At 32.0% G+C, this 20,314-nt stretch overlaps 1 protein-coding gene across 1 annotated transcript; it reads right to left on the bottom strand.

Moving 5' to 3' along the window:
* Positions 1–4,594: 4,594 nt before the first annotated feature.
* On the bottom strand, positions 4,595–7,354 carry LOC121124712 (ionotropic receptor 25a-like). Its single transcript, XM_071891176.1, has 5 exons — positions 6,411–7,354; positions 6,251–6,355; positions 5,805–6,191; positions 5,305–5,744; positions 4,595–5,240 (listed from the first exon to the last, which is right to left on the bottom strand). The coding sequence occupies exons 3-4, from the start codon at positions 6,001–6,003 to the stop codon at positions 5,335–5,337; spliced, it is 609 nt and encodes a 202-aa protein (XP_071747277.1). The 5' UTR covers positions 6,004–6,191; positions 6,251–6,355; positions 6,411–7,354; the 3' UTR covers positions 4,595–5,240; positions 5,305–5,334.
* Between the last annotated feature and the right edge of the window lie 12,960 nt (positions 7,355–20,314).

Here is a 20,314-nt window from a genome sequence, read left to right as displayed (position 1 = left end):
GTAATCAGTTGGACGGAAATATAAGATAACTAATCCAGTTTGTCTTTTTTCTCTGTTTTTCATGGATATATTTACTACTGTCTTGGTATTTTTGTCCGAGTCAAATGAAGCGCCTAAAAGTATAGCTTCCGGGTGTGCAACGAATGTGTTAACTTTGAATGAATTTACAACTACATCTCGTTCCACTTTTGTAAGATACTGACACCCTTGATGCAAATCAAATAAATAGTGCTGAGAAGCATATCTAAGAAGATGATTCATTTTAATGTATCCGAATGTTGGTCCATAAATATTAAAAATGATCACTACTAATCTATTAGCTTCTTCAGATGGATTTCTGGTCTGGATGTAGAGTCTCAGAAGAGTGGATGCTGTAGTAATCCGGCTAGTATTGTGGACAGTTCCTGGATATTTTTTGGGAAAGACTTTGTGATTGAATGTGGTCCGTTTTGAACATTTGTGCAAATTTCTATGTAGTGCTTTTGATCCCTGCTAAGTTTGTTAAAAGGATCATTTACGTCTGGAACGCAGCCTTCGATGGCTTCATATTTTATTGGATCCGTTAGGCATGAAAAGTTTGATATAAACATTCCTAATTCTCCACTAATTGTATTGGGTCTGTTGATCTTCCATGATACAATTCAAATAGTTTTTTAAGGGTAATTCATTAAAATGGAGCATGCAAGTAACCCATTGTCAAGGAGTTTCTAATTTTTGCCAAGAACCCAAATGATACCACCTTTGTGCCCTGTATTTACTTTAGTTCTATAACATCTAATGGTTCTGATAGAATTAAGACTTCGAGATTAAGAAATTAAAGAGAATAATTATCTTGCTATGTGTTCTGCTTTTCCAGAAATAGGGGGAAATAGCTGATTTATTTACTTTCAGGATCTACAAATACTTATTTATGTTCCTCAAATATTTCAGATCTTTGTGATCCGGCAAAGTTTTTGTAAGATCTTTGCGCCTATCAAACTTGATACAAATGAATTCTTTATTTTCTTCAACAATTTGATTAATATTATTTAGATATTTGATGTTGAAAGTAAATTTTGGGGAGTAGCTTGCTTCAAATCTGTTAATAATGCATTTCCATATGCTGCAGCAGAACGAACTGAAAGACAATACCTAATAATAATTTGGCTAGATTCTTGGAGTTCTGTACTCTGTACTGCTGGTTGGCAACCTTGATTATTTGGCGTATCATAATCATCCAATTTGCTTCTATAATCACCAAAAATGTAATCTTGTTGTTCCAAATCTTCTTTTTCTTTGTCCAAGTAGCTATTCCTTCTTTTTCTCTCTCTGTTCTTTTTGCTTTTCATGTTTTCTTTCTTGTCTTCGAACAAACAAATTTCGTATAATTATCTTCATAGGACTTACTTGCTGCCTTGTCAATGGATGAAGCGATCATAAGTTTCTAAAAAAAAGTTCTGATCCATGTAGAGATTAAATTCATTCTGTGGTATTTTTTCGAAGGAGTCACATGTACAATTTTTTAGTTTGAAATAACTTATTTTCTTATTCTTAAAGCAAGAATATAAAGCAAGTTCAAGTATAACTAACCGGAAGTGTTGAACGGAAGTAGCCCTTCGAATTTTTGTTTCAGGAAAAAAATATTATAGAACATTCTTATCCATATTAAACCTCAACTCATGGTGGAAACGGATTTTGGACTGGAAAAAATTGGTTTCATAAGACACTCTCTACTTCCCACCACCTTTGGTCAAAAACTATGATTCACCATTAAATATTCTTTAATCCTTTCTTTCTATCAATGAGTTTTTGAATTGCTCTTCTAGCCTCAACTACGGCCACGACTATGATTCATTAACGTTCCACAAGTCAATGAGTCCTTTCAAAATAGACTCAGCATCCCAGATCTGTGATTTCTTATTCTTTTCCTTATAACAGTAAACAGTTTACAGCAGTAAAGTTCGAACCGATAATAAAAAAAACATAAAAAGTCGCCAAATATGTCATGCGACAAAATTTCCTCGAGGAAAAATTACCAGCGGAAAAAATGTAGGGGCGAAAATGTTAGTGACAAAATTACCTAGAACCATTTCAAGTAACCCATCCTCCTATCTTCATATTTTGTCCTATACGTATTTTTAAGTACAATTGCAATTACGTACTAGAAATATAAAAATGGTGTACTTGCTTTTATTGTTTGTATTAATTAGTTATTATTAGTAAAGTATGCCACTTTTCTACGTTAATAAAAATATTATAATTTTTAAAAAAATATATGTGTGTTTTAATCGTCAATTTTGTATATTTGTATACTTATATCTTAATTTTATGACGAATATACGCTGAGATGATAATATAGCTTATAGATTGAAATGAAAATTGTCAACAGTTTGTAGAAGGGCCTGTGTAGAAAGTGAGTAAGCAATTTTTTTTACATTTGTTGTTGCCTTCCTCATGAGGAACTTCAATATAAAAGAGTGAATTTGCTCCACACGTTTTCTACTTTCCCCACCCTTCAGCTCGGAAGATTCAGTACCAAATTTTGCTCTTCTTTTCTTACAACCCTTGCACAAAATGTTATTTTTTCATGGAGTTAAAATATAGGACGTTTTGATTCCCCCATCTCCTTATATATTTTATAATTGGGGTTTTTAAATCAAATTAAATATTTTTTTCGATAAAACAAAACGTGTTCATTTTCTCATGTTAGCTTAAAGCTTTTTTTTGCTGTTAGATTGCTCTCTAGATTTGCTCTCTTTTAGACCTTAAATATCTTTATAGTTTTGGCACATAGTTTGTGGTGCAGAAGATCCTGATTCTTTTTCTCTGAAACAAACAAAAGTTATACTAATATTGTAATAGGCACTACTTACAACTCTATATAAAATATATATGAAATGATTTCCCAATATTGCATGACACAAAGTGAGAATCAAAAATTCAAGTCTCAAAACCTGGATTCCCTGTTTCAAAATTTGCGGATTCAGTATTGCCAACATAGATTTTTCTTTTTAATCTATATTCACAGGGATTTAAACAATTTCCACCTCCCCACATATAATAATATAAGAGGATAAAATATATTAGACATGAAACAACTTCAACTACTTTGAAAACATATTTAATTCATTTCTATCCATATGTCATACTTTAAGACATGAATTAGGAAACACTATTTATGGAGCAACTTTTATTATTGGAGGTTTATGTCTAAGAAAATTTTTTAAATACGTATAAAATATAGCTTCCCCCCCACCTCTCCCTTCTAATAAAAAAGTTCCACTTTCGCATCCTATAAATGTTAAATCATTATGTAAAAAACTGGTGAACGTAATCAACAAAGATATTACATATTATGACGGACGGGGGGAGAAGGGGGTAGAGTCCTGATTATCCAACAATATGTCCTGTTCCCAAAATACGTCTGCCCATTCCTGTTTGTATTCAAGGAGCACTATCTATAGTTAGTCATGTAAATCGTGTGTATTTTTGTGCTAGCCTGTTTTTTGGGAATTGGTAATCTGATCTGAAGAATGAATTTTCCTTTCAGGAGTTGTCATTATTATTTAATTCCTGGGTAGTGAACTTCCTTTCCTAAATAAATTAAATTATATTCAAGACCTGATTGAATATTCGTGTATGCACATAAAAACTGAGAGTAACCTTGAGGATTTGTTGCGGAGTTATAATTGGAAGTCCTTGTTGGACTCAGAGTAGAATTGGAGATTGACATTGGAATAATTCTTGCCAATGTACTTGTTTATTTCCTTCTTCCCCTCCTCCCTTGTCCCAGCTGATATGTAGAAGATTATCCTCTTTACAGCAGTAATTCATTATCCCCCTCTTCCCAAAAAAAAAAAAAAAACGATACTAACAATGGTCTTTATTCAGTATTATCATAAGTTAACACTACAACGACCTATTAAGGTAAGTAAGAAAGAACGTGTTTTTAAAACAACGTTTTTCTTTGGACAAATAGTAAGAAAGAACAATGAGCATGTGCAACAGCCGTGTTTTACTTTTCTAATTTCTAAACAACATTTTTCTTTACAAAAAAGGCATCCATAGATCTACATGAGGGATCATTATATATGTTGATTCAAATCGTTTGCATTTTGGATAGTTAGTTAAAGAATAATGACAAAAGCTAAGGAAAAGAAAATTCATTCTTAAAATTACCAATTCCAAAAAACCAAAAAAATACACGCAATTTCCATAACTAACATAACTGACAGTGCTCCTTAAATACAAACAGGGCTAGACAAAAGTATCCGGAAAATATTTTCAAGTAAGTTTAAATAATAGTAGATGGTCATTTTAAGACAAAACTCATTACATATGAAATTTAAATTGAACTATTAGGTGTTGTATCATTTAATATGATCAACCACAGTATTGATCCTCAACTGTAAATGAGCAAAAAGGCTGAACAGGTCTTTTTTACATCTTCCATCTTAAAGCTGGACATATATATCTTCACAAAGAGCTTCAGGGATCTCAAAATTCTATGAGGATGTTCGTTTACCTTCCTTCTCAGTTCTGATTACAACTAGAAATCACATGGATTGTTAAATTCCATTCATCCAATAGTTCAAATTACATACACATTACAATATAGATAAAAGTTTTTATTTTTTATTTATCACATGTATGAAAATTTAAACTTATTCTTATGAAATCACTGGGAATATTATTAAAATAAAATAACAAAGCATGGACCAATAAATTGTCCTGTATTTATAATCCACAATATTTTAATATTAAAATTTGAACATTCCAAATATGGAAATATGGTTCATAACTTTTGACATTGAAGTAAATATTTGCAAATTTTCAAAAATCAATATCGAATCTTTGGTGATATTTTTACAGATTTTATATATTCGTTCTTGTGACACTCTTTTACTCGTATCGGGATACCATAGATAGCATTTTTCTCCTTCCGACGTTTCTCTATCATTTCATATACCAGAACAATGATGGAAAATATGATTCCAATAATAGTACATAAAAGCACCTCCCAAGGATCGTAGTGTAATCCCTTCAGAGTCATTCTCAGGTTCACATTCATCTCTCCAGGGGAGTTCCAATATTCATTTTCGAGGTCATTGAAAAAATTATTATTTCGTAGAATAATTGTTGCTTCTGAGAGCTCTCAAGATAAAGTACTTCCTTGACGAACAGCTATTGCTAGAGGAATACTCACCAAAGGTTTCACTTATGGAGGAGTAACTGCAATTTGAATAAAATTGATAATGGACCTATCAGGTGGGTGATAGAATGACAATTATTATTCCATTGAGGGAGAGAAAGTTGAATATTTACGTTGTACACATCATGGATGAATGCAAAAAGTCAATTCTCATCCTTTAGAACCCTTTCAAATCCTTCATCCTCGTTACTAACTGTACCAGCTCCCTCTATTGCCTCTAGAAGTTGTTGAAATTTTTGCTTCACTGGATAATTCCAAACGCGTGAATAAATATTTTTCTTACTCTTCAAGGAAATGTCCTTCCATGCGGTATAAATATCATCCTCAGCTTTTGCCAAATTCAAAAAATAACCATGTATGGTAGAGTTCCTCACTACAGAAAAGTTAATTTTGGATTGTTGTGCAAGTTCGTCCAAATTTTTGACTGATGTTTTCATTCTTTCAACTGTTAAAAAAGCTGCCAGATTCGCAGTAAAAGTTGCAAGGATTAGAACGACAAAGAGCCAGTAGGTAGATGATAGAATTCGTCCTGATATATTTTTTGGTAAATCTCCTGATTAAATTAAAAGTAAGTTTTTACATAGATACATACATACAGGAGGCAAATCCTTACCTCCTCCCTGAGGTGTAAATGAGGTTGTTGCAAACCAAAAGGATTCCTTAAGATCAAATACTCGTACAGGCTCATTGTATTTTTCCAAATTGTTTCGAGCAGAAAAGGGTGAGTATTTTTCAAGGAACCAAAGGAGAAACGCTGTTAAAATAAGAGCACCTAGAATAGAGACCCAAACTTCACTTTTTAGAACTTCCATAAACTTAAAAAGGGATTGCTCTCGAACAGGGTTCCGAAAAATAATCCGTATTTTGATAGTAATTAGGAGTAACAAAGTCAATTACTTCCTCACGTTCCAGGGTTGTTGATAGATCTGAAACGACCATATCAACATTTTCCTCTATTAAGAGGCCAATGAGTCCACTCCATGTCTCAGACTCTGGATTACTTCAATTAAATAATTACCATTAATACGATGTAAAAAATATATATGTAATTGTCCTTACCATTCTCCATACCTCTTTGAGAAAACCAATTCGTACTCAAAGTGCCAATTTGTTAATGGGCTCTATCAAATATCCCTTTAATATTTTCCCTCCTGTCTCTGGGTCCTGCAAGGAAGGATAATTAATTGAGGAAATTGTTAATAAATCTTCTATTTCATACTTTGACATAATTCCCGTTTTTGCTTCTTGAAAAGAATAACCAAGGATATAATAACCCCAATTCTAAAACTCTTCTTTAGATTCACCAAGTCTGTCGTGCCCTTCCAAACCCAACCTCTCTGCATTTTCATCTTGCCTACTTTAATAGAACTATTCATACTTTTCAACACGATTTGAGCTCCCATTGAATAAGATAGAGAATTATCCATGTAGGAAAAAACCGGCAAAGAGTCTGAGGAAGAAGATTGGAATAACGAAGGATCAATCAGATCTGGAAGGTTATTCTTCTCCGTCTCATCTCGACTCATATCAAGGAATGAGCAGTTCTTTTGAAGTATTGGTAAATCTGTTTTTATTGTGTATTGAAGATATTCTCCCATAGCGGATATTAAGATATCTCGAAATCCTTGCTGTCTTCGTAACTAGGAACTATTGAAAAGAAAAATGTTTCTGTAGGGGTAATTTTTCATAATCATGTGTAAATTATACATAGTGTTGTTTTGGCCCTTATTTAGGACTGAATTCCTAGTTATGCCTAGTTCAGTCTCATTCCGGTTCAGTTTAGTCCTGTATAAAAGTACTTAAAAACTTCCTGTATTGATTTTTTTTTTCAACAATTAATATTATTTTTATTTTTTAAATCATTTTTACTCGTAGTATTGAAAGTCTTAAGGACTGGTCCAAAAGACCAATAGGACTTGTCCTAAGACTGAACTGAAATGGATCAAATAAATAAGGACCAACACATAACTAATTATACATATACAATCTACATATTAAGATGGTTCTTATTGCCAAAGTTTTCTATTTTCATTCTCTTACACTCTCAATCGCTTTTAATAGTTAAAATATGCTCCTGTGCCAAAAATTGTATCATTTGTACAACATTCAGTGGTAATCGTTGGCTCTGAAACTCTTGACTAAAATTGTAAATTTATCAATATTTGCCGACATTTTTATTTTTATACGCAGATGAAACATAGTATAGATACAAATTTGACCATGTCCAGGAAGAGAAAAGTGCACCATATAATGATTCATTTTGTAAAAATAGTACTTTATAATACAAACAATATTAAATAATCTAATTGATGTTAAAAAGGATTGAATATTAAAACTACAAAAACAACTAAACCTATAAAGATATTGGTGTTATCATAATTTTTGATAACAAAATTTGTGGGCTAGGGTGAGATCAAATAAAGAGTGAGTTTAAAACGCTGTATTTCAGTTTTCGGCTTATAACTCTTGATTTTCAAGTATTTATTTTAAATACTTAAATGTTGCCCATACTATAAGTTTAATACAATTTATATTATTGATTATATATGCTGTCGCTGTCTCCAATTACGAAATGACATGTGTGCAAACATATCGAATGTACCCAAAAAGGAAAAACACTCAATGACGTCACGAGGAATCAATCTTACGTTATTTAAGGACCAAAAAGTGGGACTACTCAACTTCAGTCCTCTGTTCTAAATCAGGACCGACAAACTACTAGTTACAACTGTCCTAAGCTATCAGGAGAGCTGCAACAATAATGGAGTCAAAATTGAAATGCCGTATGTGGAAAAACCAGACTGATATAGTCTTTGAATAGATGAAAACAATAAAAAACATATTGTATAGTGTTGAATTCATTCTTTACGTGTCTTAGTCAAAAGTAATATAATGGCAAAAACATAAATTGTGGCAACAATCCCCAACTTACCTTCCTTGCATATCACTACTGATATTTTAAGTTTATGATTACTCACATGAACTGATATAACATAGGCAATTTGTCCATTGAAGGGTATTATTCGAGAAAGGATCTGGGATTGACGACTATCCGTTACAACAAGATTAACCTGTTCCGTTATCTTGACTTATTTATCTTGGATTTTTATATACATATTGAAGGGTATTATTGAAAGTGGGAACGACTATCCGTTACAACAAAGATTAACCGTTCCGTTATCTTCTAATTTATACTATGGATTTTTTATACATATAAATGAAAGTGGAAAGAATATAATGAATAATTAATTGATCAGTTTATATATTTATAATGAGATTGTGAGCCTGCTTTGATATATTAATGCATAATGCATGTAGTACAATAATTTCAAATGTCAAAAAAACGATTCCAAGGAAAATCACCAGGAGAAAATTGCCAGACCAGGAAATTGCCACTAGAAAAGTTTCCCGTCATTTACAAACCAAATCACAATACCTCGGCCCAACACTTGCTTTGTAAAATGGCAGGGCCATCAAGCAGATTAAAAACTACTACTGCCACTTCAGATATCATTTAGGTCCTCTCCATATCTTCAAAATAAAACCTGAGCACAGGGGTTGTTTAAGACACCGGCAGGTTAATTCCGACCGTCTCTACCTCACAAAGTATTTAGTCCCCCTCCATAACTTAAAAATGAGCTAGATCCCATGTGTTGTTTAAGACTACGGCAGGTGCACCATACAGGTTAAAAACCACTGCCACTACTTCACAAAGCATTTAGGCTCCTTCCAAAAGTTCCAACATAACCCCCAGGATCAGAGATTGATTAAAACTAGGGTTGATAAAGGCTACGGCAAAGACAACAAGGAGGTTGAAAACTATGGATCCAGGTTTTAGCTTGAAGTATTTATTTGAGGGACTTTATGATTTGTGAATGGTTAGTGGTGGTTTTTACCTTCTTGGTGTATTTGGCGTAGCCTTTATCAACCCATGGGTCCGAGAATTATTTTGAAGTATTTGGAGAGGGTCTAAATGATTTGTGAATTGGCGGTTGTGGTTGGTTTGATGGACCTCCTCAGTCTTAATCAACTTATGGACCTGGGATTTATTTTACAGCTTTAATCAACTTACAGACCTGGGATTTATTTTGTAGCTTTGGAAGGGATATATATGCTTTATGACACAGCGGCATTTTTTTAAAAATCAGTATGGTCTACCTCCCGTAGTCTTAAACAGCCTATAGTCTCATAGCTCATTTTGAAGATATGGAAAGGGCCTAAATGATTACGAAGTAATGGCAGTGGTTTTTAACCTACTTTATGGCCCTATCATTTGACAAAACATGTTTTGAGCCGGGGTATTGTCATTCGGTTAGCAAATGACAGGAAATTATTCGAATGAAAATTGTCCACACTTGCAATTTTCTCCAGGGCAATTTTCCCACATGTCAATTTTCCACTGGTAATTTTCTAAATGGCAATTTTCAGGGCACGCATTAAAACGTATGCTTATTGAAAAAATAAGTTTATTTTTAATATCGTACATTGAAGTAGTAATAAAAAGTATGAATATAGAATGTAACTAATTGCTACTTGTAATAGCAAATCCACATTAATATTTATATGCAATAATAGTTTATGCAATATTTTATGCTTTTTAAAAAGGAGATTTATGCATCTGAGAGTGAAATTTCGAAACTTGATGCCAAATCGCTTTGATCCTCTTCAATCAAGAGTAGTATGTGTCCACTCCCTCGAATTCCTAGTATAAATACACATAGGATCCCTGATAAAAAGACTCTCATTATTTACTTTTGAGTCTAAATCCCTTGCTTGAAACACTTTGAATGACTCTTTTCAAATAGAAAACAATATTATATATAATTACTTATGTTTTTAATGGTCTAGAAAAAGACTTTCATGTTGAAGCATTGAGTCCTTTTTTTATTTTAATAAAAGGTGAATCTTGATAATAGTCAAAAATGGTGAATAAACTAAATGAAGGGTAGATCAATACATACATTGTGAATGATTTTTGCTCTTTGTTCCAACTTTACACGGTTTTTCTCTTCCACACTCTTTATTGTATCTTTTAGCATGCAAGTTAGACGGCATAACCTAGAGTAATTAGGCATTGACTAACAGACAAACTTTGTTTCAATAATAGGTAAGATAAATCCCCGACAAATCTTCATTGTTACTTTTTGTTTTCCATGAGTGCACTGAGTGTAAGAGGTAATTCTTTTAAACGTTTGCAATTCTCTCTGGCCTCATCCGATCCCCCTGCAAACACACACTAATGGAGAGTAAGTGCGGTTTTTTTCCCTTCATTAGTAGGCAAAAAATATTCTGTACCGTTTAAAGTTCCACAATGTCCCTAGATATAATTATTTTCAATTTTAATCTTATTTGAATAATTTATTTTGCAGTAACATATTAAAAGATAAGATTTACAATTACGAAATAATATCAGAATTCTAAGAATTATTCCAGTTATTATAATTCCGCCACAAATTTCCAAAGTTAAAGTTGAATATAGTGCGAAAGGAAGTTCGCTCTTCAAGGGATAAATAATAAGAGATAAAAATAAGGCCAAAAAGTGAGGATTAAAGCCTTAAGCCAAGCCAAGTAGCAAAAACCAATCGTTAGCCTGAAATAATAGTATGATTAATTTTTTTATTTTTTCTGCTTTTCCTATGAATTCATTCATTTATTTATAATGAAGACAGTAACACGCGTTTTTTGTTATATAATATCTTATATTGAATCATATTCTAGTCTTTAAAGAGTTATAATTATATTACTATGCCCCCAATTATTTGTTAATATAATGAAAGAATTTTCTTTCCCTTAGCAGGTGTCATTACTATTTAATTCCTGAGCAGTGAACACCCCTTCCTAAATAGATTCAATTATATTCAAAACATGTTTGAACGTTCGTGTGTACTCATAAAAGACCCCTGATGATTTGTTGCGTAGTTATAATTGTAAGTCCTTGTTGTACTCAGAGTAGAATTGGGAGTCGATATCAGAGTTAAGAGTAATTTAGTATCAAATGTTTGTTCATATCCTTTTCTCCTTCCTCGCTTGTCACAGCTGATCTAATGAAACTTCATGACCATTATTATTTCTCTTTTCCAAAACATTTTTCCAATTGTCAGGTTTAACATGCTGATTTTTGAGCTTTCTCTTGTTAACATGCCTATTTTATACTGGATTTTTATCATTGATTATTAGGGTTGTAAGTAGTAAGATTATTAGATATATAACACGGGGGTAGGCTTAAGCCCCAACCCAAATTTGGTTATATTGGTCAAATTCAGACAGTATTTTTGGCAAAAATCATTTCAACCTTTATTATTGGAGGTTTAAACTGTATTTTAATACAGATTTATGTCCAAGAAAAATATCGAGTACCTATGAAATGGAGCGAACAGCCTCTCATTCTCATATCTTGTGAGTGTTTATTATTTATGTTGAAGACAAGTGAACGTGATTAACAAAAATTATTCTATTTAATACTGTGAAAATAATTTTTGATTCAAAATACTGCGTTATGGACAATCCGTGTTTTTTGAAGCCATGATATGTGATGAATTTTTGTATATCGAGCGAACCATTACTATTAAGATATTTTAACATACAAAGTATTGAAGTCCATGGGATGATCCTGGGTGAATTAGTATACAGAGTTAATTAACTATTAATACAGAAAATATTATAATGAGAACCACACGGGATTCATGGCCTTATCGTTGGATGCAACCAGGGCTAACATCATGAATGAAGTAGGGTGTTTGGTCGTGGAGACATATCGGTGATCCTCGGTTACATCTCTTGGGGGTCAAATGTCCTCGCTAGGGAGTAAATATTAAAGTGGGGTGTGCGTGCAAGGGTTAAATCCTAATAACATAAAGATATTAAATGTTTAAGCGTAAGCGATACTGTCGACCCTAAAGAGAAAATAAAAACTGGGCCTCTATTGTTGGATAGTAAATAAAAACTGGGCCTCATGGTCTTAGACTTCATGAGTTAAATCTAACTAGGAGATGGGCCATTACCTCTTCAAATTGATTTTGTTCGTATTAGGGGTCAACAGTAAAGGTCTTCTCATCAGAAAAGATCACTTTTCTTTGCATGCTCCGTACGGACTTTTCTCTACTCTTGTGTCAACAGTTTCCTCACCAGCTTTTGGAAGAGTCTAACTTAAGTAAATGATTTTATGTGACATTTGTCTTTATAAATGACTTATAGACCAGGCTCTGCACAACCTTTTTTTTTTTTTTAAAGGGGGCAATGTGTCAATATACTGGGATGTAAATCCTATTTATTTTTGTTATTAAAAAAAGAAAGAAACCGAGGATTAATATTGCAACCTTGACAATTTGAAGAAATTTTGAGAGAAGACTGTTATGACCTCGTATCACAATAATGGAATTATACTGTTTCACTTTCAATTTAAACTATGTTTATATTTCAGTTGGAGGAGGACATGGATCTCTAATTCCCCATCCCAAGTAGCTATGGTACTACCTACTGTGTTCAAACAGCACTAAGGTTCATGCTTTTGTTATTCATAGTATGGGGTTCAATCATTAGTCCCAAGTGTTGGTCTATACATAATCACAAGAAAGAAGAATCTGGGAGACTGAGTATATCAAAACCAGACATGTTTAATGTTTTATTTGATAATGAAATTCACTTTTCCCAATATTGGTTTATGTACAAATTAACTAGTAATATATTCACTTTTGATTCATGTATATTGTAAATCTCCGGCTGAAAGAATGTGTTTCTTTTGTTTAGAAGTAAGAGTGATCCTAAAATATTTTTTAACAAGGTTTAATATCACAAGTGTAACTTTGTAGGTACAGGTCCCATATAAAGCTATGTATTTTCGTTGAGCCAAATATTAAGATATATTTTTAATATTTTAATCATTTTTACCTATATTCATAATTCTCATTAATTATTTTGCATCTCCATTATGAATCCTCATCATATTACTTATTCTAAATTGTAAATATAATTAAAGATAAGAGTAAACATCCACTAGATCCAATATTCAGAGCTGTAATTGAGTCCACCTTTTTAGTGTTCAGGTCAAGTCCAAATCCTCATGCTCTGGGTCTTTCTGGTTCCAGGTTGTCATGTATATAAAATCTACTCTACTTTTGATCCTCTCTTCGACTTCAAATTCAAGGGGTCTTGACTCTTAATGTCTTACTCGGTGGATCTCATCCCTTGAATAGAAATAATCCTTCATTATGCAGATCCCTGTTCACATCAAGGTCATATTTTAATCATTGTCTCTATGCGAAAGAATAGATACATCCTCCAGATCTTCTACAGAATCGTCGTATACTTCTTAAATAAGAAATAACTAATAAGGATTTCCATAAAAAGACAGAATACCCGACTGAAACAGAGAGAGTCCATTCACAGCTCATTCATTGAAATTTTTAGTCCATTCCTCTAGGTATGTATATCTGAATTTCGTCGAAAACAATTTCCTAAAGCTAACCTTCTGATACCCATATGAAAAAATATATTTTTTCTTTCTCATCATGAGAAACGAAAATTCAGTGCTCATTGAAAAATTTCCTTATCTCCACCACTAATTACATGTTAGGAAATTTGGTTGCTTATAATAATTAATTTTGCCATTGCTACAATACTATCAACATGGCCTCGGTATTTGGTTGACGGACACTGCAGCCCTTCCTATACCTTTTGGGTGCATGTCGAGGGGGTTGACATCAGGGCTGAAGGGTGGACAAAATTATCAAAAAATAGTTCAAAAGACTCATTCAAAAGAGTCTTGCAACGGTGGAGAGGGATTTCTTTCATTTCTGTTGTCAAAAGGCTCTTTCCACCCACTTTTTTGAAAGCTCTCTAGACAGTCCAGTGTGAAACCCTGACTCTTACATGAGGCCTCTGGACTTGAGAGGATTCGCCCAGAACATGCAATATCACAATGAATCTGAAATGAACATTGCAGGCCTTCCCCTAGAAAAAGTATACATGTTCAAATTCTCAAAATCGAAATATTAAATATTTAGCACGTGGACATTGCCGTATCTTGGATACCACTAGAATTCTCCTTACTATAGTTCATTAAATTATCAGCAGAAATTATCTAATTTCAAATGGGATTTTGGTTCAACAAGAATAAAGATTAGTTACATGAAAAGTAATGAACTTCTCATGTAGTGTTGACAGGTGGGCTTAAGGAAAATCAGTTATAACTACCTCTACAAATGGCCTAAAATTTTGTTATAATAATTTTCTCATTCTCCGAAATTATTTTTTCAATCAAACACAATACCTCTTGTGCCTCTCACAAACTCTTCCTATGGTTTCTAGTATATTGTGTGAGACTTGTGAGCTCTGGAGTGTGGGAACTATTTTAGTAATATATTTGACATTTGAGTATAACAGAGCTCTAATACATTATTAGTGTTTAACATTTTTAAAATGCAAAACTACAAATTTCAGCAAAGATTGGTCTTCCTCACATTTTTTTAACTACAAATTTTAATATTAAAAACTTTTAAAAATTATGGTACGATAATAAGTTGCATACGATGCAACTTTGAGGCAAAAGTTTACTTTTGCCTTTTTTGAACTCCCAGATTTAGACGTATAGGAGGCCCAACAGGGATTTAACAACCTCTACATTCTGGATTTAGTTCCAGAGCTAACTATCATCATTGCTGCCTTCAAGGCATGCAGGAGATTAAACAACTTCGTATTGGCAATTCGATTCCTTTTGAACAAAAAAAAAGTGTTCCACTCACGAATATATGATTTGGGCTTACATCATGAATAAATTGGCCCAACAATGAACGAACTCGGCATTTCCACCCTAAAAAAGTTGGAATTCATGGATTGGTTTAGGATGATTTGTTAATTCTATTTTCTCTTGTATTTTAATGAAAAAGTAATTTCTGTCAAGTTTCAGTCTTCAAAAAGGCGTTTTTTGACCTCTATAGCCATTTTAAAATGACTTCTTTTAACGATGTTCACCATTTTTCAAGGGATTCAGAAGTATTAATTTTAAATTTATGTAGGCGAGTTGTTTTATTGTTTGAATTTCAAAGTTATGTTGTTGAATTAAAAAAGTTTAATTAAAGTTCATTTTCTCAAGTGATACATAAGAATATAATCCTCTTTTCTTATTTTGAAGAAAGCAAATTGTAACCCAACGAAATACTTTGGATATTCAAACCATCAAAACCACTGTACATTCTTCCGATTAGCAACATCCCCAAATTTTTTATACAAAAAATTAGTGACTAAATGTTTTGGGCGTGAATTTTTTTTCTATGGCGCCTAAAAAATATTTTTGCATCCGAAAATTTGGGTTTTTCTTTCAAAAATAACTTATGTTGTAACAAAAGAATGAAAAAATCAAAGCATTTTAATATGCCAAAGTTCGTTATATTCACTGTATGGAGAAGGAGGGTCGTCTAAAATCTGATATTTTAAATATTCATATATTATTATGAAACAAAAATAATACTTTTTTAATTTAAAAAACTTGTTTTTATACCTTTTTAGAAAAAGGCAGTTATGTTGTTGTACCTTTTATATCATGGTGTATGGACAAACTGCCGACCGATCCTGAACTTGCATTGGTTAATCCTGATAGAATTTGATAGGCTCCATTTTGTAGTCACTCAAATCCTTGGATTTGTGTATCTAGAATTGTGAGTGTATACCTTCAATGAGTCTCAAGCCAACTTATGAGTTAATTCTTCAAACGAAATTTTATGTGTATTTTTTCTATTATGATAAAATTACATTTGAATATGTAACTTCAATTCCAATAATTTTCCTTTGTGAGTGTTAAATTCCATCAGCTAATCCATTTATTGAATAAATGAATATACATATTTAATTACTATAGAAACGTCTTTAAAAAATATATTCGACACTTCCTGTAAATATCTAATTTGGTCAATTGCAGTACGTATGTTTGGGGCCCACTCTATGGGAAAATGAAAAATCTTGAAAAAAAGAAACTGAATATTAAAGCAGTTAACTTGACAATTTGGAGAAGAATAGCTCAGCTGTCATGACATTTCATTAAATTATCCGCTATGAGCTATAAGTTCAATAAAATTAACACAAACCCACAGCGTGGACAAGGAAATCCAGAATAATTTTAACGACTATTTATCAGACTTGTATAGGAGATAGAAAGATAATTTTTATAAATTTGAAAGCCACATTAAATTTAAAATCCTTATTCATTATGAAAGCCTTTGTTCTCGATCCCGATCTGTACACGGCACCTGAATGCCTTGCATGTCTTTGCTACCTCGTGCGGATCAATGCCCTTCAATGTATTGACGATGGAGGCCTTCAAGGGTTAAACTGAGGTATAACTATTCTTGCAGGTGATCCTCTCTACCCTGCCCGATAGGTAACAACCACAGGTATTTAGGTCCGGCCTGTTGGCTGGCCAGTAAAATGGAGGTTTAAGATCTGGCTCATTTTGTACTAAGAGGTCTTGGACAATCTTGGCCTTATGAGCAGGTGATGAGTCTTTCTGGAATATAATGGCTTCCCATCAGTGACTTAATTCATCCATGGGAGGGCCATGTCCTTTAGAGCGTCCTTGAAGACTTCCTTGGTCACCTCTGGTCCTTTTGAAAGAAGTGGGGGCATAACTTATCCCTCCGTGCTGATGACCGCTAAGACCATAAGCAAAACCGGTAATTTTTTTTTTTTTTTTTCATGACTGGTCGGACCTCATCAGGGTCTAGAAAGATCCATCTATCGTTTTTATGATTCTGCTTGGAGTCAATGGTGAATATTTTCTCGTCCGAAAAAAACCCGACCATAACCACCCTTGCTCTTCATTTGGTTTATAAGAATTTTGCATATGCTCATTCTGTCTGCCTTATTTTGCTCTGTTAGCAGATGTTTTGAGGATCTGACCCTAGACAAAAAATGTATGTTAATCCTGAGGGCATTTTAGATTATCCCTTTGGTCACGTTCTAGTCCTTGGCCCGCATAGTAATTGGTGTGTCTGGATAAGTGTCAATTGATCGTCTAAGCCAACTATGAACCTTTCAGGGTGGATATTATAAAATCTTCTTGAATGAGCTGCTCTCTCAGTCTTTCCCTCCTCATCAAAAACCTTAATCACGTCATGAACTGTTGATTTTGGATATTTGAAGAAGGAATTTATTTCTAGTGCAGATTGTCCTGCGCGGCATGCTTCGATGATGGAAATTCTCCTGACTATTTCCAGCTTGAACGACGAGATACTCAAAAAATATGTTATTTAACTCAATAGCTAATACATTTAGATTGTAACAAGTATGAAATATTATCACAAAACCTCTCCAATACCTATAATTAGTCTTAAAGTTACCTTGTCCACCATGTACAGCAATCATATGGGAAGAAATTACTCCAATAAGGTAAAGTAGGCAGATCAGATTTGGTTTGTTTTGTAACTAATTATTTATGCTTTAATATATCAAACATAAATAAATTTCAATTACTCAATCTTCATTGATTGTTGAATTAGTAATTGTTCAGATTCAGATACAATTATAACTCCCTAACAAATCCTTAACGTTACTTGAGGTTTTTTATGGACTAACGATTACTTTATACTTACCGTACTTTCTTCAAAATGAAATAATAATGATTGAAATATATGAGTGGCATTATATGATAACATTTTTTATTATTTGAACATGCGTAAAGGAAGAGTACAAACTATCAAATTAACATAAGATTTATTTTTAACTAGTACAGTAAACAATTTCATTTATGTTTATATGAAACTCGAGTAAATATTTGACATGAATAAAAATTTCAATAAAGTTTTTATAATTTTTTTAGTATCAACGACCACAAGGGAAACTATTTATGGTGCACTTCATAATTTTGAATTTAATTCTTGACCATAACAATTTTGCAATGGAGAAGAACTAAATTATTAATGGTATCAACACAAATTATGTAAAAAAAAATCGTGTCGACGACTTGGAATTCGATAGATAAACTGTAAACACCCGTTTCTTGTGCATAAGATCAACTCTTTCCATACCTTTGTTCAGAGCATTACTATTATACATGAATTACTGGATATATGAATGAGTAGAACTTTTATAAGTCAACGAAATCTCAAAGGCTCACTTTTTTTCTATATTAATAATAGCAAAGGAAAAAAATGTTAACTCTTTAGTAGTCCTTAATAAATACATGGAATGATGACATAAATAAATAGTTGTATTTGAATTTTCAAACAGGGAATGATCTACAAGTCTTACATTGAATATTTTGGATTTAAAAAATTAATATAAATATTTATATACAATATAAATATAACTGACCATAAGTATCCGTATAAGTCTTCTTAATTCATTTTATACTAAATTTTAGTTTTTATAAAAAAAAATAGATGCCATCTACATGAATACTTCTATTTTGTAAAATTAGAAAAGTTGCTTAAGAAGATGTTAAAGAACATAAGAAGTTTCTTTTCATTGATTTCCTAGCAAAAATGGAGAGCTTTGAAAGTAGTAACTTATTTTTTGTTTTTTAGAATAATATCAAAAATTTAATTATTAGAAAAAACTTTATTATACAAAAACTATCAAACACAAACAACAAGAAATTTTACAATATGTTTCAGTTTTTAAAAATTGTATTGTACAAGTATAAAGCATGATCATCACTATATTATACACAAGTTTCCTTATTTGGTTAGGTTTTGCAGTTTAAAATCAAATAGTTAGATACTATTTAGAATAGACTATGTAAATAGTAGGCTTATAGTGGAGTTAATATAATATGAACACTAAATATGGAAACACTAAATCTTTATGTTATAATCCTCTTAATACAATATTTCAAATTAAGGACCTCACAAATACCATAATCTCATAACATTCAGCATTGGATTTTTCGTTTTCTCTTAAATTTTAATTCTATAATATTCGAAAAAGTTGGAATATCGAACTTATATCATTAGAAGATAATCAATTGGCTCATAAAATATATTGCTATGAGGCTTATGCCGAGTCAATAATGGGATCAACTGTAAAGGAAACGATAAAAGGAGTTGCCATATGAACGTTGCGTTTTAATAGGTTTTGGAGTCATTGCCAAAGGATGAAGCCCAGGTTTGGAATGAATGGGATAAGGAAAATGACCTAGGAAGAGTAAATGACAGGCTTATTTCAATTGTGGCAAGGGGAAAAATTAACATACATTATTAATTCTTCATGGAACTTCTAATCATATGAGGAGTCATCTGTAAGAAACAACAATTAATTACATGTAAAATATACACGATTTCAATTTTAACAGGGTTGTATAACTCCTTTTAAACTGTATTTCTGCAGATGATTAAATGACGAAACTCCTTAAAAATGACTTAGTTAGTACAAATTGATGCTGTTAAATATAGATAGAAGGTTACCCTCAATGATCTAAGAAAAATATTTACCGCAATATACTGCTACAAGTACTGAAGAAGTCACTCAATGTTGTTAATAGCTCTACAGTACACATGCCTATATTTTGGAATATTTTTAACCAATCACCATTGATTATATTTTATACTTTATATTATATTAAAATATCCAAAAATTTGAGATTGAATCATTATAAATTATCCTATTTATACAAATGTATGCTCTAGGTATAGTCTTATGACTCAACCAAACTTCTCTCTTATATATATTTGGCATTACATGAAACATTAGAAAATTAATAAGTATGTACATGACAATTCATTATAAATTTGAGTCAATGTAAATGAGCTAGAAAAGATGGACCTATTGAAATAATTTTGATTCGAACATATTTGTCCAAGTAATTTAAGATTATAAGAAATTAAAACACAAACATGTGTATTTTCAGGACAGTAGAATGGATTACACATATTTTTCTATTTATTATAAATTCTTGGAGTTCCTAAATTTTTGAGTTTAATTAACATCATACATATGTAAGAGTTTGATCTTCTATCAAAATGACCAATTCATGTTAAGAATATGATTTTTAAAGATTTCTTGATAAACAAAAATGACCTTTAGGATTTCATCCTCTCTTAAAGATTAATGTTTTAAAAAAGATAAATAAAAAGGACTTCTTGAGCCGAATCAAATTCATGAGATTAAATTTAAAACAAAATTATAGCCTTCGAA

This window comes from Lepeophtheirus salmonis, chromosome 9 (assembly GCF_016086655.4).
Source record: "Lepeophtheirus salmonis chromosome 9, UVic_Lsal_1.4, whole genome shotgun sequence".
Classification (NCBI taxonomy): Eukaryota; Metazoa; Arthropoda; class Copepoda; order Siphonostomatoida; family Caligidae; genus Lepeophtheirus; species Lepeophtheirus salmonis.
Note: the sequence above shows the minus strand (reverse complement) of the source record. Positions and strands in the feature narration are given on the sequence as shown.